The sequence below is a fragment of the Rhopalosiphum padi genome, chromosome 2 (assembly GCF_020882245.1).
Source record: "Rhopalosiphum padi isolate XX-2018 chromosome 2, ASM2088224v1, whole genome shotgun sequence".
NCBI classification, from domain to species: Eukaryota; Metazoa; Arthropoda; class Insecta; order Hemiptera; family Aphididae; genus Rhopalosiphum; species Rhopalosiphum padi.
In genome coordinates, this window is record NC_083598.1 from 13,020,658 (window position 1) to 13,038,658 (window position 18,001).

The following is an 18,001-nucleotide window of genomic DNA, read 5'->3' on the forward strand; positions in this document are numbered from 1 at the left end:
GCCAATCAGTCGATCACGTAATAAAAATTCGGATAATGTGGAATGTGCCCGAATGTTCTTAAGTATAATTATTCTTTGAAACCTTTTTTTGCTCATCAAACAAATATCTTCTAAAGCAGTGGTTTTTAACCGGTGTCCTGTGTGGACTTGGTAGGTGTTTCGCCAACATTTTAAAATTGGTAAGAAAAATATTACAAAAATGTATATAATTACTGTTGTATTTTACGGCTATGTTCCGCGAAAACTTTATAAAATGTTAAGTGTTTCGTCATTCGAAAAAAGTTAAGAACCACTGTCCTAAAGAATGACCTAAATTTTACTGGATGTCGATCACCAGGGACTGGTAACTTTAAATGTAGCTCACTTGTTTGAAAAGGTTGGCGACCCTTGGTCTAATATACTTCACCAACCTATCCATCTATCATCTACTTAATAATGTCATATTTATAACTTAACCTCATAGCTAATACTAAATTATTAGTTTTTCATTTTCCATCTACTCACCACGGGGTGGATCCCGTATATATTTCTAATCTCGTTCGGATTAATGATTACCTACTGACCCTACTGAATCTTCATAATTAATTTTAAATATACATTATGTAGTTACTAATTTTTATTTGACTTAAATAGTCACTACTTAGTCATCTCTAGTATACTAGTATTCTTTAATTTGAAGAAATATTTTAGTTTACATCTTAAGTTTCAACCAAAAAATGTTTTAACTGCTTGTACGTTAAAAATTATAATGTACTTATTTTAATAAGCATGATTTATTTTTCTGTTTGATAATTTATTCTATATTATTGGAAAGAGTGATCGAATTTGAATTAAAATGAAGAAATCCATTTTGAGATAAATTATAACAATTTGTGTTAAAATTTGACCAAAGTTTAATAATTAATTCTTGTTTATTTGTATTATAGATTTATTAGGCAAGTAAGCAAGCTGAAATAAAAACTGTCAACAATTTTGCAATGAAAATGTATTCCGTTTACGTTGGGGGGGGGGGTTATATAAATCTTAGTAGGTAAGTATTTTTTAAATAATGATGAAATAATTTCCAAGTATGATTAGTAAAATAGTAATTATTATAATAGGTATTTATATTATATATAGTATATATACCAGACATCTACAGAAGTAAAATATTTCCGTGGTTACGGAATACCTTAACAAATTGTTTAATAGAAAAAAATTTTGTGTATAAATTGCCTTGAAAAATGTCAAATCATGTAGATCGTAAGTACTTACCTACGTCAGTGCGGCTAATTAGTGCAGATATTTACTATTTTATTATAAATCATTTTAATAATAATACCTATACATATTTAATCTCAATGTATAACTCAAACCAGTGGCGGCATGAGAGGGAGGAACAATTGGGCCATGGCCCATAATGAAATTTCGGGTTCTATTAAAAAATCTACGTCATAATTATATTTCTCCCTTAGGCCTTGGTGATTTAAAAATTATTTAATGAACAGCAGAATAAAACATGCGTATAATTGAAATAAACATACCTATTCAGAATTTTTTCGCTGGTTGCAGACATTTTTTAGTTGGTAGTGGTAACTCTTCATCGACTTACCTACTAGCTACTAGTTATACATACAGCTTGATAGAATAATTGATTAAAATTTTTCTTTGTCTATAACATATTTTAAATTATGTAATAGCTAATTAAAAATATATTGCAAACTATGTTTCTCATTTTAGTTCAGGCTCCAAGACCAAAGTTATGGGGTTCTTGTCGTTTGTCCATAGCATTTTGTGTTTTTTTGGCTGCGGTTCAGATGGCCATGCTCAGAGATAATCTCGGAATAGCGTTGCTATGCATGTCTAAACCTGTTGGGAATTTAACGTGCGAACTGAACGAAGCCATTGTGCCCACACTGCCGTGGGTAGATAGCAAACGGGTATACGCTTCGTAATATTTATCATACATACTAATATAAATATATGATAATGTGTATTTTTTTTTAATTTTAACTTTAAAACGGTTGTCTCGAATACCATCTCGTCTTCTCACACTTATCATTTGACGACTATTGTTATTATAACAATAAAAACAGTTTCGCCATTAACTTACTAGGGATGTACCTAATAATAAGGGTGTTTAAAATTGAAAATTCAAAGCTATTTATTCGCAATTTATGATCAATTGATTAAGTCTGCTATGGATTGAATATTTCTAATGATTTACGGTGGCTTTAACCAAAAAGTGAAATCACTTGACCAACCACCACTACCTACCTATAAATCATAAATGACTAACGTTAATAAGAAAATAAATTGAATTATGGCTTTATGGGTATACGATTTTTACAATAACTATTTAAATTATTATTATAGCCTTTAGGTTACCAGTTAGGTTAGGTTAGCCAGGTTAGGGTTGCCATAATTTCATCCAACAAAACCGAGTAGTGCGGAAAAAAAATATTATTGAGTCATAGGTATTAGATATCTATTTATTAAAAAAAAAACGAACATGTTTTATACACCCATAAGGCCATAACAATGCAAAAAAATTTATTTATTGTTTAAAAAATTATAAACTATAAAATAAATACTTATTTTTTAATTATCAAATATTGAAACATGTAATAATTAGTATTTATTATATTTATTTGCTTGTACAGTTGTACTAGGTCTGGTCGCCTGGTTCTTCTGTATCTTTTTCTTTATATTGTACCTTTCATATTTAGTAGAAAATATATTGCGTTAGCTTTAAAAGTTATTTGTGTTGTTCATGATGATGTATTGTATTGACACACTAAAAACAAATTGCTATTTTAAATTTTTCACTATAAATTTTATTTTTCCGGTCTTATACTTTTACGAAACTTGATTTTTTTTTTAAGTACGTTAGCAGATCAAACAATAAAGTCACTGGGAGACAATTGATGCCCACCTTGCCACCCCCGTAAACACGCCTATGCTGTACATTTTTATCAGATAAATAAGTAAATGTTTCTTCTACATCACGCCCTACTATTGGTCCAAATAATCTAATAAAAACTATACAAGTGATTTGTTGACACCGACCATTTGTTTAAGTATGTATAGTTGCTTTATCATAAAACTCATTAACTTCTTCATAAAATTTGTTCAGAATTTTAGATATTTCTTCTTTTCTCAACATTCCTAGGACCAACAAATTTTTTTATTTTTCTTAGTTCAATTATACTCATTTTGGATTATTCAATCAATAGAATGTTTCTGTTAAAAATAATGAGTTGTGCATGTAATAATTACTTACAAGATACCTATGTTTCACTCATCGGGCTATTAAATGTATTGGATATTATTTTTGGAGATTATTCTTCAGATTGTTCAAATGATTTTAGTGCAAACCATATAGATAGGATTTTTTCCACTGTAGCTGACAGGGCCGTCTAACCTTTTTGAAGCCCTGGGTAGTACCTAGTATAATAGGGCTCCTCACGCCTGCGACTTGGACAGAGTACTATTTTATACTATTTTATTCTATTTATTTTTTTTTAATATATTAAAACAGGTAAATTTCTTTACTGTTTATTAATTTAATTTTTAATCTTCTTTTGTATCCGGAGTTATAAAACATTTGGTTTATTTCAGCTTTACCGCTGTGAACGACTTGAAAAAAGCTTTTACAAAAAGTGAAATATGTTTCAAATTCATTTATATCTCTTTTTATTAAACTCCAAGTTTTAGAAAACTCATCATTAAAATAACATTTTCTTTTAGGTGCCATAATGGTAAATAGTAAAATAATGAAAATGTGGAAGAATCACTCTCTTTACCTAGTCCCCTCTCACCGTTCCAACTACTCCCATAACCATCCTTTGCATAGAATGCTTTGTTTACTCAATAACTCTTAGGTCCGTACTTGATTTTTTGAATTTATTTACTAACATTAGTTATTTAGTTTTTAGTTTTTAGTTGTATTGTATATTGTATGTATTGTATGTAATATTTATAATTGTACCAAATATTTAGTTAGATTACACTACACTATGAACACTGTATTCTACCTTTGTTTTGTCTACGTGATCATTTATTCACTATTATTGTTGTAATTTTTTTGTATTTAACTTGTTATTGTATCTCTTTGAATTGCCTATTGGCGTTAAATAAATAAAGTAGATAATATGTTTATTTTTTCTCTTATAGTCGTGTACTCGTATATTCCACTGGCTAAATTATAAATGTGTGTGTTCTATATGATCACTAGTATAATGATGAAACAGTTATATTGAATTTTTTTTTGCATTTTTAGCCATAAATACCTACATTTATTATTATTGTTATTATAGAGTTATCATGTACATGTGCTCAAAAGAGTGTCATGCATGCTTTTGCATTGATAATAGTGCATTAATGGTATAGATTTTATATTGTTTACTGTTTAGTGTTAACGCGAATGTAATTTATGTATTTTTAAATTTTTATTAAAAATCCTAACTTAAAGTCTTTAACAGTATATTTATAACTTATAAGTTAAAACTATTTTAAACTATTATTATTATATTATAACGTGCACTTGATAATGTATACAGAATTGCGAGTTCGAATGGGACTCTGCGACCCGCGGCCGTATTTTGGGCTCGTTCCTGTACGGATATGTATTGACGACAATGGTGGGCGGTATAATTTCAAACAGTTACGGTGCCAAACTTCCGTTCATGGTCGCAGGATATGGAAATATCATCGTTCATTTATTGTGCCCGTTAGCTGCGCAGGTGCATACAGAATTGTTTTTTGCATGCCGTCTTGTTCAAGGGATTTTTGCGGTAAAAAGTGTCATTATGGTTAATGTCTATAAATTTATAATAATGTTATTCCTAATGGTACATTATATACCATTGAAAACGTCAGCGCAAAATATAAAAAAACATACTCGTGGTAAAGGGGTAAGAGTTAGGGCATTAGGTCATTAATGGTTTTCAAACAGGTTATAAAATGTAGGGCGTGATTTTGATGAAAATTATTAGAATTGTTATTAATATTGAAAACTGACCGAAGGTGGTGATCACTAAAATTAAAAAAAGTTGTTCCACTTAGTAAAACTGTATTATATGATTCATCGATGAATATCTGAATGAATGGTTAGGTAAATATAGCCACGAAAAAATTATGGTGAGTAATTTGTGATTTTGATTTGATACTAAAAGTTACTAATACGAGCATAGTATTAAAGTCTTCGTTCATTTAAAACATAATAAGTCAAAAGTATTTAAATATCATTAAAATAATAAAATTTAATACATAAAAAAAATTAACTTACTACTTATTTTTTACTTATTTTTTTATTTAATAATAATTTAAATGCTTATCATAATAAATTATCGTGTTTTCTTGATTGATAGTTTTTTAGTAGACATCCTAATTAAAGTTTTTCCTTTATTCGTGCAACTGTGTTTTAAAGGAATTTTTAGACCTATTTTATTATGAGTGGTTCGAACAATTTGGTGCTAGATAGGTACCGCTAGTACTGGTTACTGATATATTATAATAGGTAATATTGAGTAGATTGAGAGCTGCTATATGGACTAAGGTATTTATTTTTTTTATTTCAATAAAAATAAAGCATTTGACAATCTTAGAGCAAATATTAACACGTTTTACTAATTAGTTATTGTATAGGTAGGTAGGTACCTGTAATAATACTATAATAGTATAATTAATAATGTATGTTATAAACTCTATAGTGTCTATACTCCATCTTTTTATCTTTTATATGATGTTGACGGGTATTTAAGTATTTTACAGACAAGCTACACAATGCATTGTGAATAGGTGCTTTTCGACTAATTCGTAAAAATATTTTAAGGATCTATTGAAGGTGGATATATATCCATCTTGGATCTATTAAAAGCCATTTTGTAGGTACTTGAAATTAAACAGAGGAACTTTAAAAAAAAACCGTCGAACAATATAAATAGTAATTACCTATATATATATATATATATATATAGGTATTAGGTACTTATATTAATTATATTTTTAGTTGATCAATTATTTATAAAATGTTCAAGTTCAGCGAAGTGCGTTATTATCCCAACGCTTTTAACTTTTAGCAATACCAACTATTACTATACAAACTAATGTAGTAATAATAGTAATATATTTATATATAATGTATACGTATTATTATGCAGGCACCTACTATCTGTATATTATAATACTTATAATATATTTATATACATAACTCCCCAACCAAAAAAAATTCAGAAAATAGATATAGAACACATCATCCAACAACTTCCTATACCTTTCATCCTTTTAGGCGATTTTAACGCTCACATTCCGGTCTGGGGATTTATTAAAACAGACCCCAGGGGTAAGGAAATTGAAACATTACTCGAAAAGGACAACATCGCGTTACTTAACGACTCGGCACCTACCCACATTAATATAGCAAACGGAAATTTTTTATGTATCGATTTGACTTTTTACTCTGCCTCACTTGCACGTAGAATTGAATGGAAAGTATTACCCGACATATTCAGTAGCGATCATATTCCTATCAAAATTATTTTCACCCCTAGGACGGGTGAATCAAACAAAAACAAATGTCGTAGATGGAACCTAAAAAACCCAAACTGGACACTTTTCAGCGAAATGGTTGACGACGAAGTTTCCAAATTATCTTGGTTAATTCTAACCAACCAAACATTAACGAAATTGTCAACACATTCACAACTATATTAACCCAAACATCTGAAAAAACCATAGGAAGCCACACAAACCAAAAGTTCGTTGGTGGAACGACGCGATTAAAGAAGCTATAAAAAATAAAAAAGAAGCTCTGAACATATTAAAAAAAAAACAAAACCCAAAAACACTTTATTCTACTCAAAAAACTAAGAGCCAAATCTATGTTCTTAATCGACTTAATCAAAAATAGTAAAAAGGAATCATGGAAAAAATGCACAAGTACCATCAACAACAACAACCCGTCCCTAATTTGGAATAAAATTCGATCACTCAAAGGTTTAAATCGAGACTAGGAAATTCACATAACCGACGCGTCCGGTACAACATCCGATCCAGAAGAGGTTGCCCAAAAAATAGATTCCTACTTCCAAGACAACTTCAGTGATAAGATTTACAAACAACAATTCATTAACGAAATAAAAACAGTCAGAAAATATACCATAAAATTAAATTAAAATAAAATTCGACATAAATCCTCTGTGTCCAGACCAAATTAGCCTTAATGATCCTTTCTCCATGGAGGAAATGGAAGTAGTACTCGTGAAATGTAGAAGTAAAAGCCCTAGTCCCGACAGAATACCATATTGTTTCATTCACAATCTTGATAACATCGCCAGAAACCACCTACTGCATCTATATAATACAATATAGAAATTAGAAATTCTTCCCAACGATTGGAAAAGAGGCACAATTATTCCAATTATCAAACCAGGAAAAAATAAACACCCCATCGATAGCTATAGACCAATAACTTTGTTAAATACTATGACAAAAATAATGGAAAAAATTATAAACACTCGTCTCATTTGGTTCCTGGGAAAAAATAACATCATAAATATAGAACAAAGTGGTTTTCGCCGACAACCTATACATAATTAAATCAAAAATCGACCTAGCTCTTGGAAACAAACAAACGCTAAGAATGTTAAGCCTTGACATATCTAAAGCCTATGACTCAGTATGGAAGTACAGAGTACTCATATACTAGCATACGGTAATATGTATAACTATATAAACGATTACCTTATTGACCGGCATTTTCAAGTAAAAGTATCCAATTCACTTTCAACCCCTTTCTCACAACAAAACGGTATTCCTCAAGGATCCCCATTGGCAGTAAATATCTTTCTATTAGCAATAAACGACATCGTTGAAACAATAAGGACACATGTAACTGCTAATTTATTTGCAGATGATTTCAACATCGTAATTAGAAGCCAAAACACAAAGACGGTACAATATTACTTACAAAAAACCATTGACAGTCTTACAAAGTGGTCTTACAACACTGGTTTCAATTTTTCCAGTGAGAAATCCCAATATATTTTATTTTCAAAAAAAAAGACACCAAGAAATACCTCAGTTAAAAATAGACAACAGACATATTCCAACTAAAAATAAAATCAAAATCCTCGGCATTGATATTCGACTCAAAACTCAGTTGGTTACTCCACTTAAAATCCACCAAAACGTCATTAATACAAAAACTCAATATAATAAAAATCGTTTCACACACATCTTGGGGTGGCGACACCTCGTCACTATTAAAGATTTACAGAGCGTTAATTAGATCTAAAGCTGAATATGGTTCAACTATATTTAGTTTTAACCAAAAATACCTAAAAATGTTTGATACATCTCTTAACACGGGATTACGTTTCGCACTAAGGGCCTTCAAATCCAGTTCCATTGAAAGTTTCAGAAACTTAGCAAACGAATTACCACCGGATTTAAGAAGAACATATAACACTCTTCTCTATACAGCCAGATCACTCATAAATATCGAAAACCCTTCAAATATCTAGCCAAGAATATAAAAAAAGCTGAAGAATACGAAATATCGTATCACATAGACTTTTTACTAACACCTAGTAAAAATAAAACCCCCGAAGTTCTCTCCATGGAAAATGTACTTTGACATAAACCTAGAAATCTCCGAATTCAAAAAAGAAAACACCAGCCCTATTATGTATAGAAACATCTTAAAAAACACATTACAAAAATACCCCAACTACAAACACATCTACACCGATGCATCTAAAACAGACCAAAACGTTGGAATATTTATAATAACTCCGCCTCTTCTTACAAACTCCCCCCCCCAATGTTCTATGTACACAGCCGAAGCATTAGCCATTTACAAAGCAGTACAAAACATAATCATAAACAAAGAAACGTCGCACAATAAATATTTAATTCTGATTCTCTCAGCAGCTTAACTGGCATAAATAACCTAACAAATCCAACAGATATATCTAAACTTATCCACGAAAACACCTATGAAGTAAGTCAAAAAGGAATAGAAATAGTCTTTTTATGGATACCTGGCCATTGTGGAATTGATGGCAATGAATTGGAAGATCAAGAAACATCCAAAGCAGCCTCATCTACCGACGTCCGACACTCATATTCTAAATTTAAGTACTCATACAGATGATTCTATTTCATAAATGGCATAATCACTGGACAAAACAAAACACCAAATTAAACACAATAAAAAATAATATCCAAGTATGTAGAAACCCCGGCCAAAGTAGAAAAGATGAAACTATTCCAAATCGTCTTCGAATTGGCTAGAAAAGACCCTCATATCGCTATATATGTATATCTTTACTATATATAGGTTATATTTCTGTGACTTAGTACGTCATGTTTATTGTTGCTTTATCTATTTGATTTAAGTGACTTATACAAATTGTAGAACTTATAGTTACAAACAAGGGCGTAGCCAGGGGGGTTCAGGGTTCAGAACCCCCCCCCCCCCCGAAATTTTTTCTTGAAATAAGATTGAATAGGTTTAAATGCCTATTACATTTAAAACTTGTATAATATAACATATTTATTCTCTAACCCCCCCCCCCCCCCACTACATTTTTTTTCTGGCTACGGCCTTGGTTACAAAATATCTCCTACTTAGTAGGTATATGTTAACATATAAAATGATAGTGTATGGTAACTATTAGAGCGTTCAATCCTCATACATAAATTGTGTATAATTTTATTATAATACAAATATATAATAATATTATTTAGGTTATTATATACGACACGATTTTATAGGGGTTGATGGCTGGTCCGTTTTTCCAGTTGTTCAGTGCCTGGATGTCGGACGACGAAGCATCAACTCTGCTCAGTTTCGGCTTCAGCGGTTACTCGTTCGGGACTATTATAATTTACCCGATGAGTGGTGCATTGTGCAGTTCTAATATTTATGGATTTGGAGGATGGTCACTAATCTTTTACGTACCAGGTAAATGTATATCCGTCACCGAGGTGGGTCTAACTAGTGTGTATCTTTGTATGTATACAGATTGCTGATGGGGAAATGGTGACCAGAGGCCAAATTGCATGCAAATATGCAATATCATTATGATTCAATTTTCAGGAGTGTGTGATTTAGTTTCTTGAAACTAAATTAATTACTTAGATCCTTTTTTTGCATTTACTTGCAGTTTGATTTACCTGTAGGCTATAATAATAAAAGTTATTAGAGTATCGAATATCGACCAATTTATAAAGATAAATGGTAGTAGTCAGACCTTGGATATTGCATCTGTTACAATCTATCATGTTTTTTGTTTTCCATATTACTATATCTAAGTAGCTACTTTTCGTTAGTTACAACATAATATATATATAGTGCATCAGGTCCTAATCGTCGAAAATTGTTAAAAATTGACGTCCTATAATAATTAACAATGATGTGTGTTTTTTCTTGTATTACCTACCTGTATGTGTACACGATAAGTAGATAGTTGATACCTTAAATTTTCACCATATGTATATGTCGTAGGCCATATGGAAAATTAGTTTTTTTGCAAAAAGACTAGGCTCTTTGCAATGGGGTAGCCCGTTTGTGAACTACTTATTATTTTTCCAAACAGCCTGCTGTTTTTCAGGCTCATTGCATACAGACTAACAGCAGCTAGGCCTTTTAAGAACTACAATCATTTTATGGTAAAAACCATTTTAATTATTTTATTTTAAGGGTTATCAATTAATAACACAGTACAATAAATGTAACATGTAACATTATTATTCATCATTACTTATTAATTATGTAAAATAGTTATTTCTACCTCATAGACATACTAATTTTTAGATTTTTATTAACTTTAAATTTTAAATCATTTTAAGACTTTTGTAAGTGATTTGACAATTGACATTAATGACACAAACAATATCTGACTTGACACCTTTTACACATATTACTTAGCAGTTAGCTGTAATAACACCCATTAATTTCGTTTTATAAAAGTCAGAGCTATCAGCGACAGTTATCATACTATGTTGATCAATACATACTATTTTTTTAAATTAGTTAGGTACTTACTACTTAGTATCTACTTGATTTATTAACAACTTTGAAAAGAACAGTTTTATAAAATATTACCTATGCAAGAAAATCAATAAATAAATCTATAATAAATTAAAATCTGATGATAACAATATAAATCCTTATTGACCCTACTATGATTATGATATTAATATTCACTTACTCTTACATAATCTACTCGTATATTTTGATAATCATATTTTTCATGATTTGAAGTTTTATAAAAGAATGTGTTCAAATTTCTACAACAGGATGATTTAGTACTGCTAGTAGAGATGACATTTTACAAAAGTTTATACAAAAATAGAATTTTATATAATGGTAATTAAATGTAATAATATTTTAATAATACATTTTGCACATCAATATAATATGATAACAATCAAACGACTAGTCAAATAGTCAACAACTGTACACAATTAATAAGTAATAAGTATTGAATAATAATGTTACATATATTGTACTGTGTTATTAAAATGAAATAATTAAAATGGTTTTTACCATAAAATGATTGTAATTCTTAAAAGGCCTAACTGCTGTTAGTCTGTATACAATGAGCCTGAAAAACAGCAGGCTGTTTGGAAAAATAATAAGTAGTTCGCAAACGGGCTACCCCATTGCGAAGAGCCTAGTCTTGATGCAAAAAAACTAATTTTCCATATGGCCTACGACATATACATTATATAATTCTCAAAATATTTAGACTCTTTATGAGTTGTATATAGACATTTCCAATTTTTTTAGTTTTATTTCTATGAATGTCGATAACATTTTTTTTGCTCTGTCAAAAAGCATGAAAACTCTTACAAAATTCCACATAAGTTGTTTTTAAAGATTCATTTGTAAAAAAATTAAAAATACATAGTCATAATTTTTTTTATAAGCATTTGAAGTAAAATGTTGACGAAATTATCTATACACCTACGTCCTACATAATACATTGCCTAACAATTATACATATTATGTCTCAGGTCTATTATTTATATTGTATTATATAATTGCGACTAATTTCAGCGACCATATCTATTTTGTTCATATTATATTGGCACCTATATTTGTACGACGTACCCGACAATCACCCAAAAATATCTCCAGAAGAATATGAATATCTATTACAAAACGTCGGTATATCCGAAGAGGTAACTATATTTCATATTATTTCTATATTTATAAATGTATAATGTTATATATAAATGATTTAAAAAGGAATCCCAAGTAAAATAAAACACAACAATCGATAATAATATGATAACATAGTAGCATACCTTAATACTATAAATATGATAAAAATGTAGTAAATTCTTACTTTTGCAACATATCTACTAAATAAATTTTCAATTCATTAATTAACAGTAACAATGCAGTATCTTTGACAAAAATGTAGCCAAATCAAAAAAAAAAATAATATTTTAGTTATTTTATATAGGACACAGCGCATTCAATCGTTTCAATAATAATAAATTGTCGAGGATTCTGGCCATTCTGGGTATGCAAAACAAAACGATAGTAGATAATCTACCCTTCTCCACTAAATTCTATACTTCTCGCAATTGGGGCATTGAGTGCTGGTTGTAGCATTTATTGTAAATATTAGTGTTTATAAGTTCTATAGTATTTAGTATTTATAAATTATAATCAATGGGTTCAGGGTTGTAACTTGAAACTTGTAGGTTGTAGGTAGGTATGCTGTGTGCGTGACGGGTGTATTTGAAAAATATTATTTTGTATTTAATTTTCTTTAAGATTGCCTAATTAAACCCCTCGAAAATGAGGGTGATTATCTCCTCCTAACCGTTGTAATATTTTGTAAATGCTATTTTCAATTCGTGACCGCTGCGTTTTAGCCGCTAGTAATACCGTGGTTGTCCATATTCACATCATTGCCGTTTATCGCATATATGGCGTGTTACTCGGCATTTTTGTGGAACATTTTCACCATGATGAATAACATGCCGATGTTTATGCAAACCATGTTGAATATCCAAACCAACGAAGTAAACTGTAGTATTAATAGTACCTATTATACAACTGGTGGAATTCTAATTTTCATTCTAAAGTTGGTCTAATTTTAATTTTCAGAGTGGATATTTGTATTGTATACCATTTATCTTGATGTTTTTATCGCGAAATTTTAACGCTACAACATATCCAATAGTTAGAAACTATTCTGGACTGTCTAATACCGTGTGCCGCAAACTATACTGCTGTTTTGGTAACGTATCTACTTGAAATTTCTAAACAATATTACCGGTTTATTTAAATTTGCTTTAAATATTAGTTAAGTACATACATTTTGTCCATGTGTCCGTAAAGTATTCTATCTAACTTAACTTGTTGATCCATCCTTATGTCGTTTTGTATTAGATTTTATTATATTATTATATGTTATATACGTTTATAGTTTTATTCAAGTTTTAGCAATATTACTAGTCTTCCGAGTGTTCAGCTTAAACAAGGCCTTTTACGAAGCCCTGGATAAAAATTATGGAACCAATAACCATATAGCCTATAGGTTATAGGTGTAATTAAAGACTTGAGGCATTGGAAAAATGTCTCGCTTTACCTCCCCCAAACGCCGGTAATAGCATACAACCATAAGTAGACATTTGGTTGAATTTTTAGGGGGGCTATAATATGTAAAGTGATATCTTTTCTATACACAAATATAATATATTACTTTCGATTTTTGGGGGGGGGGGGTCTATTGAAATACTCAGGGGGGGATTAGTCGCTAAGCCCCCGTAAGTCCTTTCCGATGTCTGCCTATTATATAACATTGAATTTTTTAATATTTAAAATGTTTCAAAAGGAATTCGTTAGTCGATACTACCCAACGTGTTTAGCGAAATTTGTAATTTTCTTAGCACCTTCGTAGTATTATTATTATTGAAGTGATCGATCCAATGATGAGAATAATATTATAAACTGAATTGTTTATAATCATTAGTTTTCATGATACAATAAATCAGTGTAATGCTAATATTGCAGTTTTTTTGATACACACATCCTGTTCAAATATTTCTTGAATTTTTCATTTTTCCTATGTCTTAGTTTTTTGCTTTTTATAATAGGAAGCAGAGCACTTTGACATAAGCTAAGTATGTAGAAGAATAGAGATGATTATAATATGTGATATCTATCTATTTGATTATGTTAGTGTGTGTATCTAACTGTACAATATAGTTATAGTGACCAGATATAGACATTTAAAAAAAAGTACATTTTAAAACTTAACTCCTTATCTGTCGTAATTGCCCAATGCGTATACTATTCTACCCGTTTTACCCATATTTCCATAGGTCATCTTCTTCTATAAAAATTGTTTTTTTTTCATCTGATTACTCTTTTTATTTTATTATTATAATCAATTATAAAAACCAATTATTTGAAATTATAATGTCAACTCATTCAGTGTGTGTCTTTATGATGAAAATACTTTGATATTGAAGAATTTAAAGTAAACTTAAACTAAAGTATAAATTATTTTTTAAAGGTAAAAATACAAAGTGTAAAATTTAAATTTATACGATTTAGTATATTTTAAATCGTGCTACCAACCAATAAGAATGCTTTAGGTCGAACCATAAAATATAAATTAATAATCAAATTATAAAAAACAGTAAAAACATATAAACACGTATTAGCACATAACAATTTAAAAAAAAAAGAGTACAATATCATGTACTTAACACTATTATTAAGGACACTAGGACATACGTCAATTAAGAGTACTGTCCTACGAAAAAGAGTACGTCTGGTTACCATAAATATAGTGTAATAGGTATAGTGTAAAATAAATAAAGACGCTTTCCAATACGTTCACGTCACGGATATAGATACTAGTATCTATATCCGTGGTTCACGTACATGCGTCAAAAACAGATTTGAATTTCTCGTTAAGTTTATTTGAAAATCACTTTTTAAATTTATTTGCTAAGTTTGATGTCATACGGAGCATCAGGACACGGACATTTTAAATTCTTAATATTATTCACAATTTTAAAATATTTTAAGAGTTCAAATTCATAAAATTTGAAAAATTGTTTAGAATTTTTATTGGACGACTGATAATTGGTACAATTGGTACCTATAAGATAATAGGTATATTTATTATTTATGTACATTTATTTATTTTGTAAGTACCTATTTAAGTAGAAAACATATAGGTGGTTGCGATCAATTTAGATATATTTTATCTAGAGTGGTTGGTACACAATATTGTAATAAATTGTCAATTAATAAATTATGTAAATTATAATTTAATATTGTACAATTATATTATATTTATATTATTTTGTATTATTCAATCAATTACAGGGTGTTTAATGGTTATTACATCACTATTGAGCATAATTTTTGAAGAACACGTCACCAAATGGCATGTCGTTGCCGCAATATCAATAAACTTGGCTTTAGGCGATTTTGCTTACAGCGGAGGTTTCTTTCCGACACTCCTAGATTTAGCTCCAAATTATGCAGGTTTGCTGTCTGGTGTGTCAACGTTTATCGCATTCGTAACTGCCTGTCCATCAACTTATGTCAACAGCATCATTATTAAACAAGTTAGAAAGCAAATACTTTTTAATATATTATATTGTTGGCTGTTGCAATTAAAGTCTTATCTCTGGATCGCCAATAAAATAATATTGAATCATAATAATATATATGTATACAGGGTATAGCCGGGATAGGTATCTTATGTTGTTGTATGCATGTTTTTTTTTTAAAATTATTATGGAATTTCTAAAACACGTACAGGGCAGTGTTTTTCTTTTAATTGCTAATTTGTTTATCTTTTTCTCTTTGGCATTACAACTCTTCAAGAAGTTTTGTCGCCACTGATATCTCCTTTAGCTCCTTCTACTCTTCGAGATTTTTAATTTTTCCTTCCAATTTGGTATCCTTAATTTCTCTAAGTCCAGTTTTCTTCTAAATATTCATTCCTTTTTAGGTTGTCCACTTGGTATCTTCCTTATGGGTTTCCACTCGACTACCGTTTTTAGGTATTTGAAATTCAGGACCTAGGTTGGTCTAATTATCCCCGTGTAGATATGCACTTAAGTTCTTCTAGAAAATAATTTAGATTTGAGGAAGGAACTTGGTTAACGAAAAATATATCCTTTCTGCCTTGATGATCCGGATGTTTAATTCGATAGATTAGTCGTTATTATCACTGATTAGTTGGTAGGTAATTAATGAGCCAATAAAAATCACCTGAGTTAAAATGTATTATATAATCGGACGTAGATCCCAAGGTTAGGTTAGGTTATATATATATATATATATATATCAGAGTTCAGTACAATATTATCTAGAATAATTTGAAAATATTATTATTTGAAAAATTCAAAAACAATATTATTCGAATAAAAATGTGTTTAAATAATTTTCAAACATAATGCTAATAAAATTACAAACATATATAAATTCTTTATTTTTTTTTAATGATTCTATATTTGTTTCATTTATAGGTAATATTTTTCTATTTATTTTAAATAAAAGAAGATTTACAATCGTGAACTTAAAATACAATGCTAACTATTGTTCTTAATAGGTACGTAAATGTTTTAATTACCAAAATACCATTAATATGTTAACTAAGATAAAATTACTAAAAATTATTCGAATAACTATTTTTGAAAATTAGTCAATTAATATAGTTTTTGAATTATTCGAATAAAATATTATTTAAATAATCATCTAAATAAAATTGTATTTAATTTATGCCCAACTCGTATATATATTACATATATATATTATATGGACGGTTTTTATGAGAAGGCAAAGTACAAAAATGACAACTTTTCAGGAGATGATAAAAACACATCTAATGGCATTTCAATGTTTTGTATTTTATATGGTTAATTATATTTTAAGTTTAGGTAAGTGGAATAGTTGACCAACATTCTGTAGTATATCCCCGTACCACTCCATTAACCTAAACTTTTAAAACTTATAGTCAAAAGCTACTCATCAGATTTTTGATTTGTATGTATAGAAATAATCCTAAAATATTCTGCTTTAAAATATGAAATTAAAAATGCATGTTGTTCTTCAAAAAAGTAAAAACTTAAAATACAAAGATAAAAATATCTTTTAAAATATTAATAGTTTTTGAAATAATGAGTAATTTGTTATATCGCACTCTTGATGTAACTCAAAATTTTAATGTTTTGAGTTATAGCTACAGTTTGATACCTCATATAGTTTATATTATATCATTATATATTTATATGTATATATATATATATACTATATAGGACAGGTATATATTATTATCAAAATTAATTTTATAAAAATAAAATAATTTATGTACATGGCAGTAATAGTATGATGCATATTAAAATATTAAATACTTTTATTGTAAACTTGATATTGGGTGAGCAATTAGATAATTCATTATATTTTACAGAACACCAAGGAAGAATGGAACACTGTTTTATGGATAATTGTATCCTTATTTATCTTCATAATGTTTTTTTATTTAATATTTGGATCAGCAAAATTGCAACTCTGGTCGGTTGGCAAACTAGAAGTTCCTGAAAGAGGAACATTCCGGTCAACAATAATATTTAACGCATCCAGAAATATGTCAACAATACGTCCTTCACATATGTTTTAAAATAAAACGTAATTTTTAGTTGCTATATTGCTGTTGAAATTACATATATTATATTATAATTGAATAATGACAAAAGTATTTGAAAATGCTTAAACTCATTGTTCCAAAAAGTTGTCTAGTTGTGTGATACAAATAGAATTTAAGATTGGTCAGTCCACCAGCCATTTTGCTCATTTCCTAAGAAATATTGTAACAACAATTGTATAAAAAAATTAATGTTTGTTGCATACATTTAAAAAATTAATTTCTTTCCTTAGTTGCCCATTGGTCGATAAAACTAATTAAAACCAGGGTAGATAAAGTAGATAATTGTATGTTATTATTTACTGTGATTAAAATTT

At 29.1% G+C, this 18,001-nt stretch overlaps 1 protein-coding gene across 2 annotated transcripts; it reads left to right on the plus strand.

Moving 5' to 3' along the window:
- Positions 1-897: 897 nt before the first annotated feature.
- Positions 898-17,904, plus strand: LOC132922239 (sialin-like). Of its 2 annotated transcripts, XM_060985649.1 has the most exons (9): positions 898-1,242; positions 1,720-1,919; positions 4,542-4,775; positions 9,763-9,952; positions 12,053-12,177; positions 12,883-13,032; positions 13,118-13,250; positions 15,356-15,600; positions 17,451-17,904. In XM_060985649.1, the coding sequence occupies exons 1-9, from the start codon at positions 1,224-1,226 to the stop codon at positions 17,658-17,660; spliced, it is 1,506 nt and encodes a 501-aa protein (XP_060841632.1). In that variant the 5' UTR covers positions 898-1,223; the 3' UTR covers positions 17,661-17,904. The 2 variants fall into 2 exon arrangements, 1 of the variants encoding a protein (XP_060841632.1); XR_009660996.1 differs by lacking the exons at positions 898-1,242; positions 1,720-1,919; positions 4,542-4,775; ... (3 more) ...; positions 13,118-13,250; positions 15,356-15,600 and adding an exon at positions 16,518-16,592 and having other exon boundaries at positions 17,451-17,525.
- Positions 17,905-18,001: the final 97 nt, after the last annotated feature.